Raw genomic sequence first — 14,714 nt, forward strand, 5'->3', positions numbered from 1 at the left:
GAGATGTGCGTCCCGCTCCCACCCTGCGCTTCGCCAAGCGCCTTCTGAGGCTCAGGACTCAGGTCAGTTGGGGCTCTGACGCCTTTTTTCTCGCGCTGCCTTTCGCATCGCTCCTGGGCACGCCGACCCCGTGTGGGCAGCGCAGCGGGTCGGTGCCGGGGCAGCAGCACGGCGGGGCCGGCCGCCGGTCGCTTCTCGCCTTTCCCCCGGCTCCCGGATTGTTCGAGGGCTGCGCCCGGTGCCCTGCAGCCCGAACGCTGCCGCGGCCCCGTGGCTGCCCCCGGTCGGTTTCTCCGTGGGGCCGCTCGGCGCCTGCCCGGGGCCGCACCGGGGCGCTCCCAGCCGGGCCCGAGGCCGCCCCCGGACCCCCCCCCCCGCTCCCCGGGCCGGGCCGAGCCGCTCGGGGCCCGGCGGCTCCCGCACACCGGGGCCGCGGAGCAGCCGCCTGCCGGGCGCCCTCCGCGGCGGGGCCGTGCCCCGGGAGCCCCCGGGCGGCGGCGGCGGCGGCGGCGGCGGGGCCGGGCGGGGGCTGCGGCCGCGGCGGCGCCCCGGGACCCGTCGGCGGCGCCGGTGCGGGCGGGGCGGGCGGCGGTGACGGCATCCGGCGGCGCCCGGCGGAGCGGCGGCCGAGCCGGGCCGGGCCGGGCCGAGCCGAGCGGGGCCGCGCGGGGCCGGGCGGGGCGGGGCGGCGCTGACAGCTGTAAACAAGCGGCCCCGCGGCCGCCCCGCCGCCCCTGCCTGGGCCGGGCCCGGCTCCGGGGCGGGCGCTCGGGGCTGCCCCGCGCCGTGACGCTGCGCCGCCGCCAGAAGGGCCGGGCCGGCGGGACGGGAGCGGGCGGCGCCGCCGCGGTGAGGGCGAGGGCCGGGACCGGGACCGGGACCGGGACCGGGAACGGGAACGGGGCCGGGGCCGGGCTTTGACAGCTGGGGCGGGACGCGCGGGGCCGCCCGGCCGGGAGCGGGGAGCGGGGAGCTGCCGGTGCCGCTGCCGGTGCCGCCCGGTGCCCCCCGGCGGCCGCTCCCCGCCGCCCGCGGCCGAGGCGCCGCAGCCGGGGCTGTGCTGGGCTGGGGCCGGGCCGCGGGGAGCCGTGCAGCCGCCCCGGGCTCGCCGTGCCGCGGCCTGCGGCAGCCGGGCTCCGGCAGCCCCGGCACGGGGCCGGGCGCGATCGCTCCGGGGCTGCGGGCTCCGGGGGCGGAGCGCGGCCCCCGTCCTCTGCCCGCTCCTGCCCGCGGGCACCGCGCAGCGCCGGGCCGGCAGCCCCCCGCCGGCGGGCACGGGCACGGGCACGGGCAGGGCGCTGCGGCCGGCCGGGCTTCGTCCGCACGTGGGGCGGCCCCGCCGGGAGCGCGGGGGGACCGCGGGGCCCGGGGACCCTCGGGAGGGGCCGGCGCGGAGCCGTGCCGTGGAACGAGGCGTCCCCTCGTGCTGGGCAGCGTGTCCTCGCCGCCCGTCACTTCCCGTCCCCGGGGCTCAGAGAGCCTCCCCCGCTGGAAGCCGTGATTCGGGCCGTGGCATGGCCCGGGACTGGGGCTCCTCGGCAGCCTCCGGCGGGTGCTTGCCGCTCTGGGTGCCGTGGCAGGGCCACCTCTGGCCTGTCCCCACCAGGTATCTCCTGGCTGCGCTGTGCCTGCCGGAGGTGCTGGCGGACCCCTCTCCTGGTGCTTGTGCCCGTTTCCTCTCCATTTTGGGGATGAGTCAGAGCGGTGTCAGCACCTTGTGCTCCTGGGGAAGGGCAGTGCAGTGACAGGCAGGGTGCTGCTGCCAGGCGCGGCTGGGGCCATGGCTGGCAGATGAGGTGCTGGGGTTGGGGCTCTGCAGACCAGGGAGCAAAGGCTCTCGCTGGCTTTGCTCCTTCTCGTTTACCCCTGCTGCAGCTGGTGAGGTTCTGTCCTGGTGCCCCACGTGTCCCGGTAGCCCCAGAAGCACCCCGCTGTGCCCAGAGCTCCCCGTGTTCAGCCTGTCCGGGCCTGGCCCCTGCTCACAGCCCACAGCTCAGCCCCAGGCACAGTGGGGTGCAGCTCGCTGCCAGCGCTTCCCTCTGGGGGCAGGAGCCGCAGCCCGGGGCATCTCCTCGTGCCCCCCGTGGCACCGGGCAGGCAGGGCTCCCCTCCCGGTTGCTCAGAGCTCCGTGCCCAGACCTACCCCTCTGGGCTGGGGAAGGGGCTCCTGTCTGCAGCAGCCCCAGCAGCGGGAGGCACGGCCTCCATTTCCTCGCCTCCCTCCGCACCCGGCTCCCCTCCCGGTCTGCCTCCCGTGTTTGCAAGCACAAAGCATAAGTACACATTGGGCAATAGGCGAGGTAAACAGCAGCTCTGCGCTGGGGCCGGCCGCTGCGGAGCCCCGCGGGCAGCCCTGGGGCCAGCAGGGCGCTGCGTCGCCTGCAGCCAGCGGAGCTCCCAGCGTGGCCCGTGGGCGAGGAAAGCGTCCCGGCCGGCTCTGACCGCTCTCCGTTTCCCTGCAGGTTGTGCTGCTGTCCTGGCCGCTCCACGCCCGCAGCTCCGTCCCCATGGTGTGTCGGGCTGAGTGGGGGCTGGCGGGGCAGAGCGGGGCCGTGGGGATCTGACACAGGCGGACGCTGGACCTGCCGCTGCCTGGACCCTTGTGCTGCTGGTAGAGGAACCCCGATACTCTGATGGATCTGAGGCCCTGCTCGCTGCTCCTGCTCTGGACTCTGCTGGTTGCCTTTGTTCTCCTGGCCCAAGAGGTGTTGGCCCAGCGTATTTACACCAACACCTGGGCCGTTCTCGTCCCTGCGGGGCCCCAGGAGGCTGACAGGCTGGCCAGGAAGCATGGATTCCTCAACCTGGGCCCGGTAAGTCCCTTGCTTCCCTCTCCCACAGCAGCTGTGTCCCCGCTGGCTCTGCTCCTGCTGGGCAGGGGCTGGGCTCAGCCCCACTGCCGGCGGGTGGCTCTGCCTGGGAGGCCGGGCCCTGTGCTTGTGCTGGTTCACTGCAGCCGCCCGGTACCCACGGTGGTGGTGGGGGCTGGATGGAACCGCGGCCTCCCCGTCAGCAACACAGCCTGGTGGCACGGCACAGCACGGCACAGCATGCTCTGCCTGCTGGAGGTGGAAGGAGGAAAAGCCCATCTCGGGGCGAGGCAGCTGGGAGAGCTGCGCGTGGATGGAGGAGGGAAGGGCTCCTCATCTCCCAGATCCTGCCCATGCTCCCCATGGCGAGCGGTGCCTGAGTGTGGCGCAGCCTCCGGGCTCCGCTGAAGCAGAGGGATTCTGACAGCAGCCATGTGTCCTTGGCCCTAGAGCTGCCCTTCACAAGCCCTGTGTCAGCAGGCCCCCACCGCTCTCGGCTTTCTCTGCCATCAGCCAGTGCAAGGGTGGTGCTGTGCTCTGCAGTGCCGTGGGCAGGACGTGTGGCCCTGCCGTGTCCTGTCCCTGCTGGCTGGCCAGCACCTCTTGAGCTCAGGCCCAGCTCGCTGCCCCGGGGGCCTGATGGGTCCGTGGAGCAGGGGGCTGGCTCCGGGACAGCCCCCACAGGCTAGCAAAGCTCTAGCAAGGCAGAGCCTTTGTGGTTCTGCCGGTGCCCTGCCGTGCAGTGAGGATGCTGGGGCTGTGAGGGGCTGTGGTGCTGTGAGTACCCCCGGAACAGGGACCCCGCTGTCCTGGAGCCCCGTGAGCCAGGCAGTGCGCCGGGCCATGCTGGTCTGGCAGGAAGGAAGCAAGGGGTGAAATCCCAGAGGAAGTTGCACAACTCATGGCTGCGGTGTCAGGACCTCGCTGGGAGCCAGCTGCTGGGAGCGTGGGGAGGGTGGCTGCTGCGGGAGCCAGCGGGTGCCTCATCCTGCTGCCCGAGAGCAGCCCTGGCACAGCTGTGGGGGCAGCAGGGCTCTGGGTCAGGGAGCCCCAAGTCCTCCAGGGTGTGTGCTGGAGGACAGGGGTGCCTCCTGCTCTATAAGAGGAGATTTGGGCATGTCCTGCTGGGCCAGGTCTCTGCCAAGTCTGCTGGGAGTGGGGCACAGGGCTCAGCTGCCCTCCACCATGGCATTTTCTGCCGTGCTGCCCTTGTACCCACCCTGTCTGCTGCCGTGGGGCCCCGGGACCTGGGCCGGGACCGAGGAGGCACCAAGCTCTGCGGCCACATCTCTGCCTGCCTGGGGATGCCCCACGGTGTGCTGGAGAGCCTGGGGCTGTGTTGGGAGGCTCAGCACAAGGTCTGGCTGGGCAGCACCCCCCACCTGCCCCGCAGCCAGAGGCTGGCACCTTTCCCTGGCCCTGCCAGCCGCTGAGCTCTGGCGGAGCGGGAGCACGACCCCTGTAGCGAGCCGTCAGCTCGGGCTGCAGCAGGGGGTGTGGGCCCGAGCACGTTTCTCCCGTCCTGGAGCCTGTCCCGGGGTCTGCGCTGAGGCACGAGGCCAGGCTGGCCTGGGGGGCCGGCTCCCCACCGGGGGTGTCCGAGCGGGGCCTGGGGAGCTGCTGCGGCTGGGACAGGATGCGGCAGGAGGAGGCGGGGAGGAGCGGGCGCTGCTGGCCCTGCCCCAGGGAGAGGCCCCCGGGGTCCAGATCTGGAAGGCTCCCGGCCTCCGCGTGGTGCCTGGGCGCTGTCCGCAGAGGCACGCCGGGCTGGCGTCCTCCCTGCCCGCGGAGCCTGGCGGGCAGCGGCCGCAGCTCTGGAGTCCCCTGGGCCTGCGGGGTCTGGCAGCTGGCTGGAGGTGCTGGGGCCTTGCTGTAACTCGTGGCCACTCGCCCGGCGAGAGGGGCACGGGAGGCGCAGGCTTGAGCAGGAGATGGGCAGTAACGGGGGGAGGCACGGCTGCTGGGGCCGATGGGGTGAGCCGGCACCGTTCCCATGGGGTCGGCGCTGCCGCCCAGCTCGTGGGCGTCACGGGGACGCGCGGGGCTGGGGGCGGCTCTGCCCTTGCTGAGGACAGGGACTGCGGGGGATTAGGGTGTCAGCATGTGGGCTGGCTGGCTCCTGGCTGCTACCGCAGCATGTGTGCAGACCTAATCCAGCCCAGTGACCGGGCAGAGCCCAGATCTGCTGGCAGAACAATCGGGGCTCTGTTCGTGGCCCTGGAGGGGTGAGGGTGCTGGGGGAGCCAGCCTGGCGCGGAAGCTTTTCACCCCAGCACAGCCCCAGGTGCTACGAGCAGTTGGGCATCCCGGGCTGGACCAGGGGCACAGAGCCCTGTGGGGATGTGCCCCCCCGTGACCCTGGGGGCCCTGGGGGTGCGGAGCCGCCCTTGCAGGCAGGAGCAGCAGCCGGCTGCTGGTCGGTGCCAGGGAGCGAGGCCCCACGTCACGGGCACCGTGCGTCGGGGTGAGCTGTGGCTCCCCTGGATAGCGCCTGGATAGCACAAGCTGTGCCACTGCTGTCCTGTGCCACCAGCACAGGGCTGCCACGAGCTGAGCCCGTTCCCAGTCCTGCCCGTGGGCTGGTGCACAGGGGGAGGCGATCGCTCCTCTGGGCAGGGATTTGTGCTGCCAGCACTCAGCCCCTGGGCAGGAGCAGGGGTGGCACTGGCCCCGCTGCGGGTCAGGGATGTGTTCCCTCACCCTGCAGAGCACCTGGGCAAAGTGAGGGACTTTGGGATTGCTGCCCCGGGGCTGCGGGTGCCTCGTGGCTGGGCAGGGCTCCCCTCCTCCCCCCACTTGGTGTGGGCTGGCTGCATGGTGGCCAGGACCGTGTCACATCTGCAGGGCTCTGATAAGCTTTTGGGCTTTCCTTAAAGGTAACCAAGTTGTTTTGCCTCAGTCTGAGGGTGTGGGGTGGGCAGAGGGGTGGATGTCCCCTCCCTGTGCTCCTGCAGCCCTCGCCAGCCCGGGTGGGGGGTCCTGCCCGCAGCTCCCAGGGGGCCGGGGGCATGCGGCCCCTCTCCCACCCTGAGCAGGCAGCTGGGCTGGGAGGGCTGGGCTGCTGTGGCCAGGCCAGCCTCTGGGACATGCAGGAGGGGATGAGGAAATGGCAGGACTGGAGAGGGCTTCAGGGTTTAAAAATAACCCGCGGGGAGGCTGAGCGGCCTCCTGGGCCAGCTGGGGCTGTGCTGACGTCCTGTCCCTCCCCAGAGACACCCCCTCGTGCGTGGGGCTCTGCCCGGCTCCTTGGCTGGTGCTGCCTCCTCCCGGGGGGTGGTGGGCAGAAAGGGCTGTGTGATACCCACACTGGGCTCTGCTGGGATCGGTCACGTCCCAGGACCGACACAGGTCAGAAACCAGCGCCCTCCCTGCCAGGGCAGCAGCTCTGTGGCACCATGTGGGACTTACTGCCCCCGGGGCAGGGGTGCCACGGGCAGCCCTGGGGTGCAGGTAGCTAGGAGGGACGGAACCGGGGAGGCTGTGCTCTCGCGTCCATCCTGCTCCTCTCTCTGCTCCAGATTTTTGGTGACTACTACCACTTTCGGCACCGCGGCGTGGTGAAGCGCTCCCTGTCTCCCCACCAGCCCTGGCACAGCCGCTTGGCGCGGGAGCCGCAGGTAGGTGCAGCGTGGCGGCCGGCGGCGGGGCAGGCCGGCGGCGATCACCGTGCCCTGGCTGCGGCCCAGGGGCCGGGCACGCTCACCTGGAACCCTGAGCCCTGCACAATGGGCATGCGGCCCGGCGGCTGCCGGGCTCCTGCTGCTCAGCAGAGCTCGGTGCCCTGCCCTGCCTGCTCCGCTGGAGCGGGGCCGTGGCAGTGGGGCTGGCGCAGCGGGCGGGGTGGCCGGGAGGAGCCGGGGCTGGCGGGCCCCTGGGATGCGGTGGCGGTGATGCGGGGAGGTGCCGGCGGCTCCCTGGAGGGCACGGGCGGGAGGAGGGCAGGCAGGAGCCAAGGGAGCCCCATGACCTCCTGCCCTAGGTGCACTGGCTGGAGCAGCAGGTGGCAAAGCGCAGGACCAAGCGAGACGTTTTCATGGAGCCCACCGACCCCAAGTTCCCCCAGCAGTGGTACCTGGTGAGTGCTGGGGGAGGCGGGGGGGTGGCACCCGAGGGAGGGCTGCCAGGCCGCTGCCCCCAGCCAGGCTGGGGAGGAGGAGGAGGGGGAGGAAGGGCTGAGGCCGCAGCCCTACGTTGTGTCACTGGGGAAGGGGATGCACGTGCCCTGCTGCGGCTCTGGCAGTCGGGGCAGCTGCCCCTTGCCTGTCTCAGAAGCTGGGGTCTGTGCATGCACTGCCTGCCCCTGCACCGAGCCCGGGTGCTGGCACAGGGAGCTGTGGCTGTGGGACGTGGGCACCCTCTGGGACTCAGCCCCATTTCTGAGCACTCTCCTCAGCCAGCCCCATGCTCTGTGCAAAACTCCCGTGGGCACAGCAGAGAGCAGGGCAAAGGCTGCCTTTATAGATGGGTCTGGAGGGGTCCGCACACCCCGCTTGCAGCTCCAGCAGTTGGACATAGCTGACAATGCCAGGGCTTCTTTTGGCAGTACAACACCAACCAGCGGGACCTGAATGTGCGTCAGGCCTGGGAGCAGGGCTACACGGGCAAGGGCATCGTGGTTTCCATCCTGGACGATGGCATCGAGAAGAACCACCCTGACTTGGAGGCCAACTACGTAAGTGTGGGGCAATCCCTGGGCGGTGCACAGGAGCCTGTGCAGGGGCTGGCGTCTGCTTGCTGCATCCCCAGAGCTGCATGGCACAGGGCTCGTGCCTGCTATGGGGGTGTGGGGGCAGCAGTGGTGGTGGGACTGGAGCCCGCACCCTGCTCGGCTCCGTGCTGGGGCACGCGGTGCAGGCATGGCCCCAGGGCGGTAGGGCCTGCTGGCCAGGGCGCAACCTCTGACTGCCGGGTCTGCCTTCCAGGATCCAGGGGCAAGCTTTGATGTCAATGACCAGGACCCAGACCCGCAGCCCCGTTACACTCAGATGAATGACAACAGGTGAGGCTGGCAGAGCCCAGATGTGGCAGGGACACGGCAGGTGGCATCAGCCCTTACAGATTTTGGGAGGGTGTCGGGGTGATGGCACTTCTGCCCTATGGAGACCCCCCTGCCTCCCTTACTGACACGAGCTGCGTCCCTTGGGGCTGCCTGGAATGGGAGCAGACCACTGAGTGCCCCCTGCCCCAGAGCTCTGCGGTGCCCCTCTGTGGGTTGGTCTCAGCAGGGCTTTATTGGCAGCCTGGTGTGGGGAGGGGTGGGGTGGAGGCAGCCTGGACGCTGCCCCCAAGCCACAGCTAGTTCCCAGCGCCGTGTTCCTCGCTCCCCGCTGAGCGCCCTTGGTGCTGTTCTGCCTGCAGGCACGGCACGCGCTGCGCCGGGGAAGTCGCTGCCGTGGCCAACAACGGGATCTGCGGTGTCGGCGTGGCTTACAACGCGCGCATCGGAGGTGGGTGCCGCCCCGTCCCGCAGCCAGTGCAGAGCCCGCGCTCAGCCCCGCGGGTGCCTGCGACCTCGGCGCTGCTGCCAAGGCAGCGGACAGCCCGCGGCAGGGGCCGGCAGCAGGCGCGGAGCCGTCCCCAGTGGCACCGCTGCCCTGCGGAGCGCGGCCGCCCAGCCCAGCCCCGTCGCCTGTGACATCTGCTCTCTGGCCCTAGGCGTGCGCATGCTGGATGGGGAGGTGACTGATGCAGTGGAGGCCCATTCGCTGGGCCTCAATCCCAACCACATCCACATCTACAGTGCCAGCTGGGGCCCAGAGGACGACGGCAAGACTGTGGATGGCCCAGCCCGGCTGGCGGAGGAGGCTTTCTTCCGGGGAGTCAGCCAGGTGAGCAGCAGTTTGCCAGGTTCCAGCGGAGCTCCAACGCCTGTCCCGTGGCTCTGGGTGGCTGGGCTGTCCCGGCTGTCTCGGCCGTCCCATCGTGAGTCGTCTTCCAGCCCTCTCTGGGATCAGGCTCTGTCGGTTTTTCTGGTTCTTCCTGAGCAATGGCTGAGTCAGGGCTCCTCCTGCGCAGGGTGCTCCCCCTGCCACCCGTGCTCCCTGCTCAGGAAGTTCCCAGGGAACTGGTGCAGGGACCATCCCTCCCTCCTCCCTGGCACCCCGTTCTGGTTCTGCCTTGTTCCGTGCCAGCTGCTCGCCCTCGCCTCCGCCTGTCCTTCCCCTCGCTGTCCTCAGCTGCTGTCAGCTCCGTCGTGGTGTGGCTGTGGCGCAGCCCACGTGGCTCAGCTGTGCTGTGCTCTGCCTGGGATTCCCTGCATGGAAATGCTGGCGCGCTGTGTGGGGTGTGCTGGCGAATCCCCGCTGTGCTGTGCCAGCTCTGCTATACATGCTGTGAGTGCAGCCGTGGTGCTCAGGGGTTCAGCAGCCGGCTGGGAACGCTGTGGAGCTCCCACAGGGCTGCCCGGCAGCTGCAAGTCCCACGCGCACAAACCCCTTGTAGCCAGCCAAGCAGAAAAAGGCACCGGTTCTTGGAAAGTCCCCTGCTTGTGTTGCCTCTGCAGAGCTGCCTTGTCCACCTTGTCCTGTAACTCGGCAGCAGCAGGGCATGGCTGTGCCGGGGCCCAGGCCAGCAGCCAGCTGGGAACATCCCTGGGGCCACATTGGCATCTGCTTGGTCTTCCCGACCCAGACCCAAGCTCTGCGGGGCCAGGGCTGTCTGCTCATGACCTGGCTCCCACGTGGTGCCTTCTGCTGTGCCGTGGGGTGACGTGTGGGCACCCGTCCTCACTCTGCCTCTGTTGTTAGGGCCGAGGGGGGCTGGGCTCCATCTTCGTCTGGGCGTCCGGGAACGGGGGCCGCGAGCACGACAGCTGCAACTGTGACGGTTACACCAACAGCATCTACACGCTGTCCATCAGCAGCACCACGCAGTACGGTAACGTGCCCTGGTACAGCGAGGCCTGCTCCTCCACCCTCGCCACCACCTACAGCAGTGGCAACCAGAACGAGAAGCAGATTGTGAGTGCCCCGCTGGGGCTGCGGGGCTGGGCGCGCGGGGGCTGAGCCATGCGGGGGGCGCAGCAACCCCTACGGGGCCCTTCCTTGCAGGTGACGACTGACCTGAGGCAGAAGTGCACCGAGTCCCACACGGGGACGTCAGCCTCGGCACCCCTCGCCGCCGGCATCATCGCCCTTGCGCTGGAAGCCAAGTAAGGCCGAGCACGGTGGGGCCAGGCCGGGGAGCCCCGCACGAGCCCGGGGGGCTGGGCCCAGCCGGGCGCTGGCACCTGAGCCTCGCCTCTCCCCGCAGCAAGAACCTGACGTGGCGGGACATGCAGCACCTGGTGGTGCAGACCTCGAAGCCAGCGCACCTCAACGCCAACGACTGGGTCACCAATGGGGTCGGCCGCAAAGGTAGCGGGGTGCCGGGTGGGGGCCGCGGGAGGCGGGGAGGCTGCGGGGCAGCGCTCACCCTGCTCCTCCCGCAGTCAGCCACTCCTACGGCTACGGGCTGCTGGATGCCGGGGCCATGGTGAGCCTGGCCAGGAACTGGACCACGGTGGGACCGCAGAGGAAATGTGTCATCGACGTCCTCACAGAGCCCAAGTAAGGGCTGCTGAGCCCGGGCAGGCGCTGCCCAGCAGCCAGCGACGGCAGGGGCTGGGGTCGGCAGGGGGATGCTCGGCCCCAGGTGGGGAGCCCGGGGTTGCTCGGGGCTGAGCTGCGCCCCGAGCCCTTTGTCCCCTGGGCCACCCTCCTGTGGGGCTGGGGCAGGGCCAGGGAGCGCAGCTCGTGGCCGCCCGGCGCTGGATGCTGACCACTGCTGGGCTGGGCCGGGCACAGCCGGGAGGCGTCCGCGCTGTGGTTTTGGGAGCAGCCAGCACAAGCCATCGTCAGACAGAGGGGCTTTCAGGGGTCAGACAGAAGCTCCTTTTATTCCCACTTGGCTGCTGCCGCCTCAGCAGTGTCTGCCCAGTCTCGTGTGCAGCTGGGGCAGTCCCGGGCCCTGGGGGGGCAGCCCTTGGGCATGGGGGGGCTGGGCCCCGACTGCGCCTGCTGCCCTGCCCCGTTCCCCTGGGACCCGGCCCCAGAGAGCGGGTGCTGGCCCAGTCCCTGCCCGTCCCGAGCAGGCGGCCCCTTGTGACCGGAGCCCTGTGCCAGCACCGGGGCTGTGCCCGGGCAGTCGCACACGAGCGGCGGGACGGGGATGGCCGTGCCCATCCAGCCCTGGCTGCGCTGTGCAGGGGTGGAGCTGGCCCCTGGCTGGTGAAGAAAGGCCCCATTCATGGCTGGCACAGAGCGGTGATTCAGCACGCACGCAGCAGAGCAAAGCCTCCGTGCTCCTGGCTCCCCGGGACCTGGGGCGAGCAGCGTGCGGCAGCAAGGCTGCGCTGCTCCCGGCCGTCTGCTTCCTGCGCCCCGTGCTGGCGGGGAGCTGCTGTCAGAGGGCAGGGAGCTGCTGTCAGCTGCTGCGTGACTCTCCAGCCCCACCGCCTGCTCGCGGCACCGCTCGGTGCAGGGCCAGAGAGCAGCTGAACGCCCCTGGAGTACGCGCACGGCCCTGCAGCGGGGAGCGGGTCCAGGGCGTCCTGCTGCAGCCTCCGTGAGGGGGGATTGGGTTCACTCCTGCCATTCCTTGGCAGGGACATCGGGAAGCGCCTGGAGGTACGGCGGAAAGTAGATGCCTGCCTGGGGAAGGCCAACTATATCAGCCGGCTGGAGCATGCGCAGGCCAGGCTGACGCTGTCCTATAACCGTCGGGGGGACCTCGCCATCCACCTCGTCAGCCCCATGGGCACCCGCTCCACCCTGCTGGCCTCCAGGTAGCTGACGGGGCTGCAGGATGCTCCAGAGCTGGCACAGGTGGGTCCCCAGGATGCCAACCTACACCTCTCTCCCCAGGCCCCATGACTACTCGGCTGATGGCTTCAACGACTGGGCCTTCATGACGACGCACTCGTGGGATGAGGACCCCTCTGGGGACTGGTTGCTGGAGATCGAGAACACCAGTGACGCCAACAACTATGGTAGGGGGGGGCTTGCTGCTTCGCCCTGAGCCTAATGTGGGAGCGGGGGCAACTCCAGTGCCTGGTGTACACACGGGGGGGCTGGCGCAAGCCCTCCCCCTGCTCCCGTCCTGTCAGCACGGCGGTGGGCCTCACTCTGCCTCATTTCAGGCACGCTGACCAAGTTCACGCTGGTGCTGTATGGGACGGCCACCGACTCCCCCAGCCTCTCCAACCAGCTGGAGAGCAGCGGCTGCAAGACCCTGACCCCCAGCCAGACCTGCGTGGGTGAGTGCCAGGCCCTGGGGTGGGGGGGGTGGGCACACGGGGGGCCCTCGGGTGTGCTGACCCTGCCTCTCCCGCAGTCTGTGAGGAGGGGTACTACCTGCACCAGAAGAGCTGCCTGAAGCGCTGCCCCCCCGGCTTCGCGCCCGGCGTCCAGAGCACGCACTACAGCCTGGAGAACAGCGTGGAGCCCATCGCGCCCCACCTCTGCCTGCCCTGCCACCCCTCCTGCGCCACCTGTGCGGGGCCTGGCCCCAACCAGTGCCTGACCTGCCCCGCACACTCACACTTCAGCAGCCTGGACCTCTCCTGCTCACACCAGACGCAGAGCAGCCGTGCATCCCCTGCCCTGGCAGAGGGCGAGGGGCCGGCCGAGGCTCCCCCCACGGCCAACTTGCCCATCCTCATCGCCAGCCTCAGCTGCGTCTTCATCGTCATCATCTTTGTCACCGTCTTCCTGGTGCTGCAGGCGCGCTCGGGCTTCAGCCTGCGGGGCGTGAAGGTCTACGCCCTGGACAGCGGGATCATCTCCTACAAGGGGCTGCCCTCCGACATCTGGCAGGAGGAGGGCCCCTCCGAGTCGGACGGTGAGGAGTACGAGGCCCACAACGAGAGGACTGCCTTCATCAGAGACCAAAGTGCCCTTTGATGAGCCCTCCCGCCCCTCCCTCCTCCCTGCCCAGCGCCGCGGGGCAGGGGCAGGCGAGGCCGAGGGGCCCCGGACTCTGCCCCCGTCCCCCCCCTGCGCCGTGGCGGCCCGGGGCTCCCCGCCGCCAGCACCATCCCTCAGCCCCAGCCTGGGCGCCCAGGCACGGCCCTGCCGGCACCGTCCTCAGCTTGGCGCCGTCCCCAACTCGCACCATCTCTCACGGCCCCGTGTCCACCCCGCACCCCAGGCCCCTGGGTTGGGTGACAGCAGGACCCCGGCGCCCGCTGGCTCTGCGCTGGCAGCCACCTTCCTTGTCCCGGGCAGGCGGCTGCTGCTGGGGGCAGTGCCCGGGCTCCCCCCGTTATTGCTGCAGTGGGGCTGGTGGCACAGGGGCAGCTCTGTCCCCGCGGGCTGAGCCAAGCCTGGGCCGTGGCACCCTCTGCACTGCCGCCCTGAGCACACCCCGGGGCTCTGCCTGCCACCCCTGTCCCCTGTTGCTCCCTGGCTCCCCGCTGCCCACCCAGGGCCTGTCCGCCTCCACCCGTGCCCGTCAACAGCAATAACGGCCAGGCCTCGGCCTCTGCTGCCCGCTTGCCCGCTGCCTGCCCATCCCACCACAGCCACGGCCGCCTGCAGCGCGGATGGAGCCCCCTGTGCCAGAAAGCACGGGCAGGGCAGCGCCTCCCCGTGTGCCCGAGGCTGGGCCCCCAGCGAGGGGAGGGACCCCCTGCCCTGGGGTCAGCCCCAGCCCCCCCCGTTTTGCCCCTGGGCAGGGCCCTGTGTGCTGCCGGCCGGCTCGCTCGGGCAGCGCCGGTGCCTGCCCGTGCCCTGGCTCTGCCTCGCGCTGCCTGTACCGGGCAGAGCCCGGCAGCCCCGGCCCCGCTGCTCCTGCCCCCCGACGTGCCTTGCCCCCACTTGGTGACAATCCGTTCTGCTCCCCGCCAGAGCCCCCGGCACTGCCTGCCCTCAGCCCCTTCCCTGCGGGGTGGGGGCCGGTGCCGCCAGCCCCTTCACCCCCTGCCGCCACCGCTGCGCACCGGGGCTGCGGCACGGGCTCCCACCTGCCCCGTGCCAGCGCCAGTCCCAGCCCGTCACAGAGGGAGCTGCCGGCAGGGGGGCCACAGGACTATTTTTCTATAATAACTTTTTGGTGCACAGTAATTTTTTCTTGTAATTTAATCAGCCGGGAGCTGCCTCCTGAGCCTGTTTTTAATTTAATGGATGTGGATATAACGCTAGAGAGACTGAGTTATTAAATGTTCAGAACTATGCAAACCAGCCCCGCTGCCCGAGCTCTGTGTCCTGCCACCCTGAGGCAGCGGGGGGCCCTCAGGCAGGCACCCCGGGGCCCATGGAGGTGTGGGGCCGGGGCCCCCTGCAGCCCTGTGCCCTGCTCCGCAGCCCCACGAGGGGTCCCGGGGCAGGTGCAGGGCGGGGAGCGCTGGGCTGAGCCGGGGGTGCGGGGGGGCCCTGCCGGGACCCCCCGGCTCAGAGCATTGCGGAGCCCAGCTGCTCGCTGCCTGCGGCTGTGCTGCTGGAGCCCTGCGGCTCCGGGCCCCCCGTGGGCTCTGTCCGGGTCGGAGATGCCCCCGGAGGCGAGGAGCCCTGCAGAGCTGCGGGCTGTGGCAGGAGCTGTGCTGCAGGGGGCCGCTGTCTGGGGCTGCGGTGAGGACGTGGCACCCAGGCGGTGACCGTCACCCTCACCTGAGTGACGGGAAGCAGCTGCTTATCGCAAACCCGCAGAGCAGCTAATTTTGGAACCGGCTCTAGTGAGCGGAGGGGGGCAGCAGGCTGGGGAGCTCGCGCTGCTTCCCTGCAGCACGCGGGCTGCACCCCTCCACTGCAGCCCTGGGGACGGCTGAGCTCGCGCGCTGCAGCCCCTGTGCCCAGCGCAGCCCCTGCAGCCACGCGTTGCCTGCGGGCAGCCCCCGCTGCCAGCCCGGGCCAGGCCCAGCCCTGCTCCACCTGGGGCTGAGTGCGTGGGATGGCAGAGCCGGCCGGGGGGGCTGTCGGAGGGAGGGGG

The 14,714-nt window shown here is 70.7% G+C and overlaps 1 protein-coding gene across 1 annotated transcript; it reads left to right on the forward strand.

Annotated features, from left to right (window-relative positions):
* The first annotated feature begins 654 nt into the window (after positions 1-654).
* Positions 655-13,969, forward strand: FURIN (furin, paired basic amino acid cleaving enzyme). The gene is made up of 16 exons (XM_084531714.1): positions 655-849; positions 2,463-2,813; positions 6,329-6,427; positions 6,790-6,885; positions 7,354-7,482; positions 7,733-7,809; positions 8,169-8,257; positions 8,466-8,638; positions 9,557-9,769; positions 9,860-9,960; positions 10,062-10,165; positions 10,240-10,357; positions 11,395-11,574; positions 11,654-11,778; positions 11,929-12,045; positions 12,123-13,969. The coding sequence occupies exons 2-16, from the start codon at positions 2,634-2,636 to the stop codon at positions 12,689-12,691; spliced, it is 2,370 nt and encodes a 789-aa protein (XP_084387840.1). The 5' UTR covers positions 655-849; positions 2,463-2,633; the 3' UTR covers positions 12,692-13,969.
* Positions 13,970-14,714: the final 745 nt, after the last annotated feature.

This window comes from Aythya ferina (genome assembly GCF_964211825.1).
Source record: "Aythya ferina genome assembly, chromosome: 11".
NCBI lineage: Eukaryota > Metazoa > Chordata > Aves > Anseriformes > Anatidae > Aythya > Aythya ferina.